General features: G+C 50.1%; 1 protein-coding gene across 1 annotated transcript; it reads right to left on the minus strand.

Moving 5' to 3' along the window:
• Nucleotides 1-6757: 6757 nt before the first annotated feature.
• rab3ab (RAB3A, member RAS oncogene family, b) lies at nt 6758-14887 on the minus strand. The gene is made up of 4 exons (XM_070860764.1): nt 14660-14887; nt 12937-13055; nt 7282-7406; nt 6758-7026 (listed from the first exon to the last, which is right to left on the minus strand). The coding sequence occupies exons 1-4, from the start codon at nt 14885-14887 to the stop codon at nt 6836-6838; spliced, it is 663 nt and encodes a 220-aa protein (XP_070716865.1). The 3' UTR covers nt 6758-6835.

Consider the following 14887-nt stretch of genomic DNA (forward strand, 5'->3'; position numbering starts at 1 on the left):
CTCCGCCCCCCGCCCCCCCCCCGCTATGCTCTGCCCCTTGCTGTCATAGGACAGAAATAGAACCTGGGATCTTGCTGTTCCAAATAAGGTCCCAGCATCTCAACTTATTTAAGCGAGTACGGAAGACCAAAACCTTGAAGCCGGCGACTGCCACATACATTGTCTCCGACGGTGGTTCCCCCTTTAACGTTAAAGCGGCCGCCCATCCTTTGGGAACACAAGACAGACACTTCGGCTTATGGTAATTTTAGTGGGTTTTTAATATTTTACACAACAGAATTCCTTAATACATAAACTGAGATTCATTCACAGCCTAGTTTTTTTGACACTTTTCTTTTTAAATATTATTTTTTTTGTGTTTTTTTTATTGTTGAAAGAAATCTTTTGATATTAACCAACACCACGTAAATTCCATATTTTGAGAACTACATCGTTTCACAAACCAAGACCAAGCAGGGAGGTGCTCTACAGACTTCAACAGCTTTGTGTTTTACTGAACAGAAAAAAATGAATTTGAAAAAAAAACATTTGGTTATTGAGAGAGGGACAGTCCTATCTGGGTCGAGAGTTTTAAGATTGTCTGTTCTATTTATGTATTCCTGATTGTAATGTATTTGCTTCATGGGTTCTTTGCTTAAGAATTCATAGCAACACATTGCTATTAAGAACTAGTTGGTTTATTAGCAAAAGTTTAACAATCACACGACACGTTACCAGTTCATCCACCAGGCTCACAACCACCTGCCCCATCGTGGATCCCCCAAACCCAACTGGCTGGGGTTTTATTGAGTCTTGTGAACATCACGTGACTGGCTAAGCCACTCCCAACTCAACAGCTCTACCAACCGGTGAGCATCCTCGCAGGGTGCATACACTGCACTGATCAGGGTTGCACTTGTTCTCAGGAAGTGTTTTGGGAACATGCCGACAGATGGAACGTATTTCTACTCTGCCCAGGTCCCGGGAATCCGAGCACTTCCAGGTCAAGCGGGAAAGAAACTGAGTACCCCTTCCATGTTACCAAGGCAACAGGCCCAAACCTTGAGCACCAACAATGCACCACACCCACCCTCTCCCGCCAAACATTCCACAGAGCTCACATGGTCCTGAACGTTATAAAGAGCCGCCTACACACTCTTCCGTCCATCCTTCTGCTCTTTGTTTTAAATGCATCATCAATGGGAGGTCCTCCCACATCTACTGCCCTCATTCCTGGTCTTATAGGAGCTAGTTTCATGATAATATATTGTTGGCGAGTTCCACACAAATTAACTGCACCCTTGGCTTACAACATAAAGCACAAAACGAGAACAGGACATCCAGCCCCTGCATCTCGCACAGCCCATGTACACTCTCCCCCATCACAGACCCTACCCACCCATTGAATCCCCTCCCACAGCCCATGTACACTCTCCCCCATCACAGACCCTACCCACCCATTGAATCCCCTCCCACAGCCCATGTACACACTCCCCCATCACAGACCCTACCCACCCATTGAATCCCCTCCCACAGCCCATGTACACACTCCCCCATCACAGACCCTACCCTCACATTGAATCCCCTCCCACAGCCCATGAACAGTCCCCTATCACAGACCCTACCCACTCATTGAATCCCCTCCCACAGCCCATGAACAGTCCCCTATCACAGACCCTACCCACTCATTGAATCCCCTCCCACAGCCCATGAACAGTCCCCTATCACAGACCCTACCCACCCATTGAATCCCCTCCCACAGCCCATGAACAGTCCCCTATCACAGACCCTACCCACCCATTGAATCCCCTCCCACAGCCCATGAACAGTCCCCTATCACAGACCCTACCCACTCATTGAATCCCCTCCCACAGCCCATGAACAGTCCCCTATCACAGACCCTACCCACCCATTGAATCCCCTCCCACAGCCCATGAACAGTCCCCTACCACAGACCCTACCCACCCATTGAATCCCCTCCCACAGCCCATGGACATTCTAAGTTGGTGGGTAGAGTCCCTAACCTTCCGAGGGAAAGTGCTGTATGAACAATTCCCTTTAGGGTGAAGAAAACTCCAGAACATTTAGCCATCCTCACATCTCCGCTATTCCACCGACTCGGCTCACTTCCCCAGTTGCAGTACAATCATCATATACCGTATAGCGCCTGATCGCCTTTGTCCAACTAAAGCAATGTGATTTGGATCCTAACCCAGGTTACAGCGATGGACATTAGTGCCAAACACACAACTAGTGCCCATCATATCTATCAGTATCTTAAATATTCAAATGAATATCGAGACATTAATTTTTCAGTGTCCATCACCAAGGAGAGGGCTGCCAATCCTCTGAATGGACAGCACGGGTTAGATACAGAGTAAAGCTCGCTCTACACTGTCCCATCAAACACTCCCAGGGCAGGTACAGCACGGGTTAGATACAGAGTAAAGCTCGCTCTACACTGTCCCATCAAACACTCCCAGGGCAGGTACAGGGGGTTAGATACAGAGTAAAGCTCGCTCTACACTGTCCCATCAAACACTCCCAGGGCAGGTACAGGGGGTTAGATACAGAGTAAAGCTCCCTCTACACTGTCCCATCAAACACTCCCAGGGCAGGTACAGGGGGTTAGATACAGAGTAAAGCTCCCTCTACACTGTCCCATCAAACACTCCCAGGGCAGGTACAGCACGGGTTAGATACAGAGTAAAGCTTCCTCTACACTGTCCCATCAAACACTCCCAGGGCAGAAATCAAGAGGAAACCAAAGTTATTTTATAGTGATCGGAGAGAAAGACCTTCCTTCCAATTGCTTGAGCTGAATAGAAATTCAAATTGGAAAGGTGAAAGGATATTTCAGCATGAAGTAATGAGGCTATCTCACCTATCTATCACTCACATTGGCGAGAAAGCAGGAATGGGGTACTGAAGTTGCATGATCAGCCATGAACTCATTGAATGGCGGTGCAGGCTCGAAGGGCCGAATGGCCTACTCCTGCACCTATTTTCTATGTTTCTATGTTTCTCGATATCCCAGTGCATAGCAACTAGACCTTCACATCACATACTGTAGCAACCAAGCTCCTCCTATCCTAAGATATAGCAGTTAGGCCTCCATATCCTGTATCATAGCAACCAGGCCTCCACCTCATATAGCATAGCAACCAAGCCTCTTCTATCCTAAACTCTAGCCAATTGGTCTCCATAACCTGTACCATTGCAACCAGGCCTGGGAGCCCATCCTTCCTTTGCACTGCGCATTCAACAGTTACGATTCTGTCCTGAGAGCGTTTTAATCAATGAAATAACGTTTTAAAATGAAGACAAAACTGTGGAAGTCTCCTAAATAGTGGGAAACTGCTAGATGCAGAAGCAACAATGCAAATCTTATCCATACCGAGCACGGAACAGAAACTGAACATACGGGTTTGTTGGATATTATTTGTTTTTAAACACACACACGCACACGCGCACGCACAGACACACACACTTTACATAAAGCCCATTTCAAAATTTCTATATTGCTTTTCAATAAAGTTGGGGTTTTTTGTTTAAGAAAAAGAATTGTATGGAGAGGTCCACTTGGTGCTTTGGAGGAGAAAGCTGCCACCAAGCTAACAGAACAGTGCAAGGTTTTGCTGAGGACATTGACACGCTAACTGCACAACACAAGCGCACACTGACCGATACTCTGGCTATTTACACTTATGTACAATAAGGAAGACCTTACATATAGTTTTTTTATCCTATTTTTCCTACTTTTTTTTTGCAAGGTGTGGCATGCTACATACCTCCCTCCTCAACTCCACCGCACCCCCCTCCCAAAAGTAAAAATTGGGACATGGTCATCTTTTGAGAAGAACAGGAAATCGACCACGGACCCTCGCCTCAAAGCGCAACACTGTGCGGAGTTACAGCCTCACAGATGAAGTTTGATTTCGCTTTGGCGGCCGAGAGATTTATTGCCTCGTGTTTAAAAAATTCACGCTCGTGATTGTAGGCGTCGCTGGCAAGGCCGGCATTTATTGCCCGTCCCCAAGTTGCCCCGAGAAGGTGGTGGTGAGCCACCTTCTTCAGCTGATACAACCCAGGGCAGGTTAAGGGTCACCCACGTTGGGTGTGGGACTGGAGTCACCTATAGGCCCAGACCGGGCAAGGACGGCAGGTTTCCTTCCCTAAAGAGATGTGAGTGAACCGGATGGGTTTTTAACGACAATCTGAGTGGGGCAGAGAGGTGGGGTCGGGTGGGGGGTGAGGTTGAAATTGGGGGCGGGTGGGATGGGAGGTGAGTGTCTGGGTGGGGTGAGGGGAGGAGTTTGGGTGGGACGGAGCTGGGGTTGGGGTGAGTGTCTGGGTGGGGTGAGTGGAGGGGGTTGGGTGGGTCGGGGCCGAAGGGGGGAGGATTGGTGATAATATTGGCCTCAGCACCCTGAGGTACAAGAGGAAAAAAACGATTCAGTCTGCTAGATCGCCATCTAGTGACGCTGCTAGAATGAGCAGGCGTGTGGATTATGGACGAGGGTGAAGATTGGCTGTGAAGCCGCCTGTGGTTGAATATCTTCCTAACACTCACCGTCCGGGCATGACGAATGGCCACTCGGGTGGCACCTCCCCAGTGGTAACCTGTAGCTGTGCCACTCACTGGGCCACAGGAGGAAAATAAAACAGGGAGGTAGGATGGGGTGTGGAGTTGAAGACTTAGATATCGAAGATGGTTAGCAGCTAGGGAGAATGTCGACTGCTGTAGAACACAACCTTTGCACACAACCTACAGAGGCAAAGCAAGCGTGATGTACTGCGAGCACCAACATCTTGAACATTATCAGATCTGTTGCCAGACCTTAAGTCCCTAGACCACCGCAGTGTAGACTGAGGGGCACATACAGCATTTGACGGGAACGCAGTGCTGGACAAACTGAAAGTAATTGTTACGTTGGAGGAGATTGATCAGATTGTTCGTCCAATAATATAACCACTACACTACCATCATTATATTCATTCAAACATCCATACATTCATAATTTATTAATAAATAAATGAACATAATTAACATCCTACTCCCCTTCACCAGCCAATGTTTCCCTTGCTTGTTATTGGAGGGGGGAGTTCACGGTGATGCACTATCTGGATCATTTTGAACCTGGAGGGTGGGGAGCATAGATTTAAAGTCATTGGGGGGAGGTTTAGAGGGGATTTGAGGGTAATTTCTTCACCCAGAGGGTGGTGGGGGTCTGGAACTCGCTGCCTGAAAGGGTGGTAGAGGCAGAAACCCTCACCACATTTAAAAAGTACCTGGATGTGCACCTGAAGTGCCGTAACCTGCAGGGCTACGGACCGAGAGCTGGACAGTGGGATTAGGCTGGGTAGCTCTTTGTCAGCCGGCGCGGACACGATGGGCCGAATGGCCTCGTTCCGTGCTGTAAATTTCTATGATTCTATGATAAGACCTCCAACAGGCTGCCTCTCTCTCTTCTCTTTTCTAGAGAAAAGGTCCCAGCTTGTTCAACCTTCTCCAGTGCCTCCATATACTTTTTGTAATATGGAGACCGAATCTGTGCACCGTGCTCCAAGTGCTCCAAGGTTCGATGCAAGTTCAACAGAACTTCTCTGCTTTTCAATTCAAATCCCTCTAGAAATGAACCCCAGTGCTTTGAGTGCTTGTTTGAAATGGCCCTTTTAGAATGTGCGCAGGAAGGCTTGTACAGATTGAAACGGGAAATCCTGTGTGGCATTGGCTGGTAAAGGTGAAATGACATATCCTTACAGACTGGCTAATGCAATAAATAACAGTCATGGTGCACGTGAACCGAGGAATCAATCAGACATGCCATAGTTATACAAGGGTCCAGGAATTCACTGCCTAGTCTGCACAATGCAGAATCCAGACCCTCAGCTCCTCGCAGTCCCCTGCATCAAGAGCTGATGGTCAGAATATTTTTGTGGTTTTGTGTGCACGTGTGCGCACGCACACTTTAGTGGAGGGGAAAAGTTTGAGAGGGAATGATAGAAAGAGAAAAAGCGTAAGAATATGTGTGAGACACAAACACATAGACACAGTCTGACACACAGACAGACAGAGACAGTCAGACACAGATAGATATAGTCAGACACACGGGCAGACACAAATGCACACACACAGATAGTCAGACAGTTAGGCACACACACAGACAGTCAGACACACACAGACACACACACGCAGACACAGACACACACAGAGATACACACACACAGATACACACACACACAGATACACACACACACACACACACACAGATACACACACAGATACACACACACACAGATACACACGCACACACAGATACACACACACAGTTTCTAGGTGAATCAGAGATGGCAGAAGACTAATTTTCTCACATGAAAATAATTCACAGGAAAAAATAACTCAAGAACAAATATACATTGCAAAAACACTAAAGCTCCCTTCTCAGGTAGCAAGGTATCAGTGGACGAAGGCCCAGCGAGGGGGAGCGAAGCAGAGGGCTTTCTAACCAACCCCTTGTAAACCAAATCATGATTGTCAGAGATGCAATAATTCATTGTTGCTATATTGGGGGCTGGGAGTGGATAGTGAGCAATGAGACGACAGACAGTGAGTTTTACACACTCCGTATACCTGTGCAGACCGAGCTCGCACACACCTGCTCTGTGCACTGCTTCTGCTTTTGAATTTTGTCATAAAGTATTCTTGGGCCTGTACACGTTTGTCCATTTGGGTGCCTGCATGCGCCTTCTTTGTTTTTAGAGGTGGAGGGAGAGGGTCCGGACAGGGTGGAGAGAGAGAGAGAGAGAGAGAGATAACACAGAGGAGGTGTTGGGATTGTTTGCTGGGACATGTTTAGCAGCCACAGTCCTGGTGCGGAGGAGCGGGCTGTTCGTTGAGCTGTGTACCTTGCTTTGCCCCAGTCACTGCAGGGTCTGCTGCGTCCAGGCTCTCAGACATCTTTTCGCAGATGATATCCACCAGCCGCTCAAACGTTTGTTTGACGTTGATGTTGTCCTTTGCGCTGGCTTCAAAATACTCAAACCCTGCGAGCAAAACAAAGGCAGCAATCGTTTCAGTCTCAGAAGAAAGAAGGGAAGGAAGGGAAAAAAAGAAAAAAAGAGAGAAAGAGAGAAGGAAGGAAAGAAGGAAGGAAGGGAGGACGGATGGAAGGAAGGAAGGAAGGACATTGCATTTATATAGCTCCTTTGACCCTCAGCACCTACAGCCTTTTGGGGGATCTGACCGGGACCTTACCCAGTAACAATACAATGGCTTTAGACTGCTACTGGTGACCTTACCTAGATGATCAGCCAACTGCTTCCCCCCCTCTGCTAACACCACACGCTCATCTTCCATGTCGCACTTGTTTCCAACCAGCAAGACCTGGGCATTGTCCCACGAATAGGTCTTAATCTGGGTTGACCTGTGAGGAACAGAGAACAATGCATTTAACGAAAATAGCAAACGGGTTGCGGGGAAGGTTCCTTCATTACACAACTGGAAATATTGTACAGGGTGAGCAACTTCACCAGCAGCAGTGAGAGGATGATCAATCACAGGATGGTAAGCAAGAGCTTTATCTTCTTCCATTGCTGTCAGCTGTGGCTCAGTGGGCAGCACACTCGCCTCCAAGTCAGAAGGTTGTGGGTTCAAGTCCCACTCCAGCGGCTTGAACACATAAATCTAGGCTGACACTCCCAGTGCAATACTGAGGGAGTGCTGCACTGTCGGAGGGCAGGACTGAGGGAGTGCTGCACTGTCGGAGGGGCAGTACTGAGGGAGCGCCGCACTGTCGGAGGGGCAGTACTGAGGGAGCGCCGCACTGTCGGAGGGGCAGTACTGAGGGAATGCTGCATTGTCGGAGGGGTAGTACTGAGGGAGTGCTGCACTGTCGGAGGTGCTGTCTTTCGGATGAGACGTTAAACCGAGGCCCTGTCTGCTCTCTCAGCTGAATGTAAAAGATCCCATGGCACTATTTTGAAGAAGAGCAGGGGAGTTCTTATCCCTCAATCAACATCACTAAAACAGATTATCTGGTCATTATCACATTGCTGTTTGTGGGAGCTTGCTGTGCGCAATTTGGCTGCCACGTTTCCCACATTACAACAGTGACTACTTTTCAACATCTAATTAATTGACTATAAAGCACTTGGGGATGTCTTGAGATTGTGAAAGAAGCTCTATAAAAGATAAGGGGGCGAAATTGCCCGTTATCCCGAGGCCGGTTAGTGCCTCGGGGGGGGGGGTGGGGGGAAGGGGGGCGCGGTGCCCGGGAGTTTGGGGGAGGCCCTGCCATGCCCCACGGGTAGCGCCCCGGGCATCTGCACAACCAGCAATGATGTCATCGCGTGCGCGCCAACCCCTCACCGCTCCGCAGGGGAAATTGCCCCGCGGCCCGCGAGGCCGGCCAATACCTGCTCGTGGGGCGGAGGTTACAGGAGAGGTCGCCAGCACCCCGCACCGCCATCTTACTGTTTCTGGGCCACTCTCGGGGTTGGCTTCCCGACCTGTATTTTCGAGTGGTCCGGTCCGGTCCGGTGTTACCATGGAAACTGCTCAGGGGCAGACATTTTGTGCACAACAGATTTGACAAAGCAGGTGGAATGTGGTCCAGTGACATTGTGGGTGAGGGAGCAGCCCACAGTGCACTTCCCCAATTCACTGCCTCGCTTGAGGGAGAGTTCGACACAGAATTGTTTCTGCTGGAGGACAATAAGTGACTATCAGACTGCTGCACATTCCACTCTGTGCAACAGTTGGGGTTTATGGGACAATTCCATAGAATAAGCATTCACTTTAGGCAGAACCTATTGTTCTTTTATCCTCCTGGAACAGGTTCCCGTTGCCAACACAGGTTGTCCTGCTCTAGGCTATTAGTTTGGTGCCGATATATCCATGAGAGAGATTCTGAATACTAAATAACAGTGAGAATCCCACCTCCCCACCCTCTCCCCATATCCCCCAACCCCACCTACCCACCTTCTCCCCATATCCCCCAACCCCACCTACCCACCTTCTCCCCATATCCCCCAACCCCACCTACCCACCTTCTCCCCATATCCCCCAACCCCACCTCCCCACCCTCTCCCCATATCCTCCAACCCCACCTCCCCACCCTCTCCCCATATCCCCCAACCCCACCTACCCACCCTCTCCCCATATTCTTTAACCCCACCTAATGTGAGGGAAAATGTGAGGTTATCTACTTTGGCAGAAAAAGTAGAAAAGCAAATTATAATTTAAATGAAGAAAAATTGCAAAGTGCTGCAGTACAGAGGGACCTGGGGGTCCTTGTGCATGAAACACAAAAAGTTAGTATGCAGGTACAGCAAGGCAAATGGAATGTTGGCCTTTATTGCAAGGGAGATAGAGTATAAAAGCAGAGAAGTCCTGCTACAACTGTATAGGTGAGTGCTCTTTCATGGCTAATGATGCATTATCATATGGGGTCGGGGGTACCTTACAACAAGCCAAAGTAGTGGGCGAACACCAGGATTTTGACCCAGCGACGATGAAGGAACGGTGATATATTTCCAAGTCAGGGTGGTGTGTGAACACCAACCGGTGGTATATGTATCTGACAAAGTACTTGTAGCAAGTGATGTGTTATCACACGGGGTGGGGCATGTTGTACAGCAAGCCAAAGAAGCGGGCGAATCCCAACCAGTTGTACATGTATCCAATAAGTTAACCAAGGCAGTAGCCTGCGTTCATGGGACAAAAGACACGTACCAAAGAGTGTCCCAATATTTGCTCGAGTCAGGCAAGCTGCTCATCCCACAGTTTTTGGAGCACAGAGGCACCATTATCAATGCTTTGTTTCGAATATGTCTAACACTGTCTGTGCACTGTAACATGATCCGCCACGGCACTGATGCCCTCAGTTGGCTACCATTGCCCACCACCGGGGTGGAAATGGCGCAGCCCGCAGACCTGCTCTTTGTTATGGAAGTGCTAGAGAGCGAGGGGTCAACCGTAACAGCTCCCCAGTTTAGGACCTGGACCAGCCAGGATCCCACATTGCCACCTGCTAACGGCGAACCGCTAGACGGGATGTTGCAGCTTATCTTCGCAAAGACGTAATGCTCATCCCATCAGATTGGCCCCTATGGGGCAACCCTGCAACATTGCAAAGAAAGGCAGGGAGGCTACACACAGTCCGTGGTCCGGGGCCTCCATACCATCGGGGATCCACGGGGACCACGCGGCCTCCCGCCACTACTGAAAGTCTCAAGGCCATTTCGGCCACCCTTGGCTTGCCAGACCTTAGGGTCAGCAACAATAGTCCGGAACGGGCAGCCCAAATCATAAAGCTGAGCACCACATGTGTCATGGTAGAATCCCTACAGACCCGGCTATCCCGGGCGCTACGCAGTCACCAGACAGAATTACTCAGAACCGAGCCTTCCGTATGCCATCAGCAGAGAATGTACCATGATCGCATGGTTCCTCCAAGAGACATCAGAATAAATGATGTAGACCATGTTCAGGGCCCCTGATGGGCTGCTAACACTGTATTAGCCAAAGAGGGGAATGGAGTGTTTGTGATGAAAATGGAGTGTTTGTTGTGAAACCACGTAACGGGCAATAGCAGAAAGCATCTGGACCAGACCAAACTGTGAACTACAGATAACCAGGAACCACTGTGAAAGGACCTGGCCCCCAGCGACCCACTAACACAATCGACTCACTGTCAACCACGAGGATGAACCCACCATGCCCGACAGTCCGATCAGACCAGCCGTGTGGCCCTGCAGCAACGATCCGACCAACTCACCCATTCCAGGACTTCAACTCAGGCAATCGACCCGGGGACGCAGAGCGCCAGATCGCCTCAACTTGTAAATAACTTGTACATAAGATTTTTTTTGGGGGGGGGGGGGGAGTGATGTTATGTATGTATCAAACCTCACCAATATGTAAGACTTGCCACTAGGGGGCACACCTGTGGGAGACCCAAGGGTCACCTGTGCACCCTGGGGCAAGCAGGTATAAAAGGTGATTCACCATGCTGCTTCCCCACTCTGGCGTCACATTAAAGAGACCAAGGTCACAACAACTTGAGCTTACAATACAGTCTTGTGGAATTATTCTGAAGACAACAAAGGGAATAAAGGGTTATGGGGAGCGGGCAGGGAAGTGGAGCTGATCTTATTAAATGGCGGAGCAGGCTCAAGGGGCCAGGTGGCCTCTTCCTGCTCCTATTTCTTATGTTCTTATGTTCTAACCACCATATCCCTCAACCTCACCTACCCACCTTCTCCTCATATCCCTCAAACCCACCTACCCACCTTCTCTCTGTATCGCTCACCCCCTTCTCTCTCCAGAAACACATCTAATTGTCTCTTGACCACAGTTATACTGTCAATGCCCGCTTCAAAATCCTTCCCCGATAACTTCACAGCTCTATCACTCGTTTGATTAAAAATCCCTCTCGGAATTCCTTCCTTACTGCTACAGGTACCTTCATCTTAAACGTCTGTACCCTGGGATTTGAACCCTGGGATTTGACCCCTTCCTCGCGGGGACCAACTTATCTGGATCAATCAGATCCTCTCGAAGTCTCCACTTGTCCAAAGAAAGTAAGTCCGACTTCCTCAGCATTTGCTCAGAGCTGAAATTCCCGATATCCGGAATCACTTTGTGCCTCTCTGGGGATCTCACATCTTTCCCGTGATCAGGCATCCGAGAGGGAATCGCAAACCGTCACCCACATTCATCCGTTAAGAGGAGATTTAATAGCGGCGTTCAAAATCATGAGGGTGTTTTGATCGAGTAATTAGAGAGAAACTGTTTCCAGTGGCAGGAGGGTCGGTAACTAGAGGGTCGGTAACCAGAGGGTCAGTAACCAGAGGGTCGGTAACCAGGGGGTCAGTAACCAGAGGGTCAGTAACCAGAGGGTTGGTAACTAGAGGGTCGGTAACCAGAGGGTCAGTAACCAGAGGGTTGGTAACTAGAGGGTCGGTAACCAGAGGGTCAGTAACCAGAGGGTTGGTAACTAGAGGGTCGGTAACCAGGGGGTCAGAGGGTCAGTAACCAGAGGGTCAGTAACCAGAGGGTTGGTAACCAGACGGTCGGTAACCAGAGGGTCGGTAACCAGAGGGTCGGTAATCAGAGGGTGGGTAACTAGAGGGTCAGTAACCAGGGGGTCGGTAACTAGAGGGTCAGTAACCAGAGGGTCGGTAATCAGAGGGTGGGTAACTAGAGGGTCAGTAACCAGGGGGTCGGTAACTAGAGGGTCAGTAACCAGAGGGTCGGTAATCAGAGGGTCGGTAACTAGAGGGTCAGTAACCAGGGGGTCGGTAACTAGAGGGTCAGTAACCAGAGGGTCGGTAACCAGAGGGTCGGTAACCAGAGGGACATAGATCGAAGATAATTGGCGACACGAGGAAACATTTTTTTTACGCAGCGAGTTGTTGTGATCGGGAACGCGCTGCCTGAAAGGGCGGTGGGAGCAGATTCAATAGTAACTTTCAAACCGGGAATTGGATAAATACTTGACGCAGAAAAAAGCTACAGGGCTATGGGGGAAGTGCAGGTGAGTGTGGGACTAATTGGATAGTTCTTTCAAAGAAAGCTCTTTCACAGCCACGCTGGGCCGATTGGCCTCTATAATGTATGGCCCTGCGAGCACGCTCACAGGTTTGTAGGGCTGTTGAGCTGTGAGTGGCTTAGCCTGTCACGTGATGTTCACAAGACTCAATAAAACCCCAGCCAGTTGGGTTCGGGGGATCCACGATGGGGCAGGTGGTTGTGAGCCCGGTGGATGATCCGGTAATGTGTCGTGTGATTGTTAAACCTTTGTTAATAAACCAACTAGTTCTTAATAGCAATGTGTTGCAGTGATATCTTAAGCAAAGAACCCACGAAACAAATACACTGCAGCCTCCGTCTGTGTTGTATCATTCTATGATTTACCGCCCTTTCCTGCCAGATACCCGTGGGTTACCTACCAGTCCTGGACAGCGTTGAAGGATTCTTCGTTAGTAATGTCATACATCAGGATAAAGCCCATGGCACCACGATAGTAAGCTGTGGTGATTGTCCGATACCTCTCCTGGCCAGCCGTGTCCTGAAATACGCACAAGGGAACATTCATTAAACTCTCCACGGCAATGAAAGCGATTAAGTGGAATTTAGTTAAATCTCCATATTTAATTTTTTGAGCAATAACTTGCATTTATATAGTAGTAAAACGTCCCAAGGTGCTTCACAGGAGCAATTATCGAAGAAAAATTCACTGAGCCAAAGAAGGAGTCATTAGGACAGGTGACCAAAAGCGTGATCAAAGAGAGAGCTTTTAAGGAGCGTCTTAAAGGAGAGAGAGAGAGGCCGAGTGGTTTAGGGAGGGAGTTCCAGAGCTCAGGGGCCCAGGCAGCTGAAGGCACGGCCACCAATGGTGGAACAATGGAATTGGGGGTTGTGCAAAAGGCCAGAATTGGAAGAACGCAGAGATCTCGGGGGGGGGGGGGGGGGTTGTAGGCTTGAGGGAGGTTACAGATATAGGGCGGGGGGAGGGAGGACGCGAGGCCATGGAGCAATTTGATGCTTTAGTAATTCCTCAAACGCAGCTGAGTGGTCAGGAGGAACCCGCCCTCTCTCCTGCCCCTCCACATCCACCCCCTCCCACCTGCCCCATATGGAGATGGCCCAGTGCGCCTGGGGAAGGAAATACTTCGCCAATTTTTGAATCACGCAGCATTATCTATGTCCTGGACAGGTTGGGCTTGGCTTGATGGGAAGGTCCCCTCTACACTGCCCCAACAATGCATCTCAACCTCATCCCAAGTCGCCTTGTGGCCTCTCCGAGCGGCCCTGACAATTCAGTGCCAGCTTTGAGCCGATGATGGGACTACCCTGAATTAATTTCACACGGGACCCTCACAGCTCGTAGACAGATAAGTCGGCCATCCCATCGGTGTGAGCTGGGGCAAGCAAAGCAACAATGGAAACCCGGGGAAAGCCATTGGGGCTGAAATTGCCCCCCCCCACCCCAAGTGGGGGGGCACGTACTGATGTTTTTATTTGAGCAACATCGAGATCTTTGGTTTGTTTTTTGGTGTCGGTGCGGCGTTCCGGGTGTCTGGGTCGACCGCCGCTCCAACGCATCAGCGCATCGCTGATGATGTCACAACGGTCCTCCCCTTCAGTTAAAGGGGAGGGCCGCTGCAAACTCTGCATTTATTTCAGTTAGGTCCACTGGGCCACTGGGGAGGGTTTCGGCCGGGCCAACGGCCTGGCATCCAAGAGGGGCTGCCGTGCTGCCTATTGGCGGCCCGGCCGATCCCGTGGCCACTATTATCGCGCCGACCTCAGAGATGACTGACAATTAAAATAAAAAAGCGGCCGCGGCAGTGCGCCTGCCCCTTTAAGGGCGGATGTGCCGCCCAGCCACAGGCAGTGTCCCGCCGGGCAAAACTGTCGGGAGCACCGAGCGGTGGCCGATTCACTCCCGCGGGGCAATTTCCCACACGGAGCGGAAAGGGGCTCGCTGCCGGTTGGGAAGGGGTTGGCGCACGCCGGACGGGGTGGGGGGGGGAGGGGAGCGGGGAGACAGTCGGGGCAGTCCCAAACATGGAGGGCAATTCACAAAATGTAAGCCCCTCCACGCCACTTTGAGGCGGTAACAGATCTTTTTTAGAAAAAGAAGGCAATTTGGGCCCCATCATCGCTTACCCAGATTTGCAGCTTGATCCTCTTTTCATTCCTGTAAATAGTCTTCACTTTGAAGTCGATTCCGACAGTGCTGACAAAGGCTGGAGTGAAAGAATCGTCGGCGTATCGGAACAGGAACGAGGTTTTTCCAACACTGCTGTTCCCGATGATCAGGATCTTGAACATGTAATCGAAGTTTTGGTCGGAGGACTCCTTCTGTCCAAAACGTGGGTCTGTAGCCGAAGCCAT

This window comes from Pristiophorus japonicus, chromosome 18, assembly GCF_044704955.1.
Source record: "Pristiophorus japonicus isolate sPriJap1 chromosome 18, sPriJap1.hap1, whole genome shotgun sequence".
NCBI classification, from domain to species: domain Eukaryota; kingdom Metazoa; phylum Chordata; class Chondrichthyes; family Pristiophoridae; genus Pristiophorus; species Pristiophorus japonicus.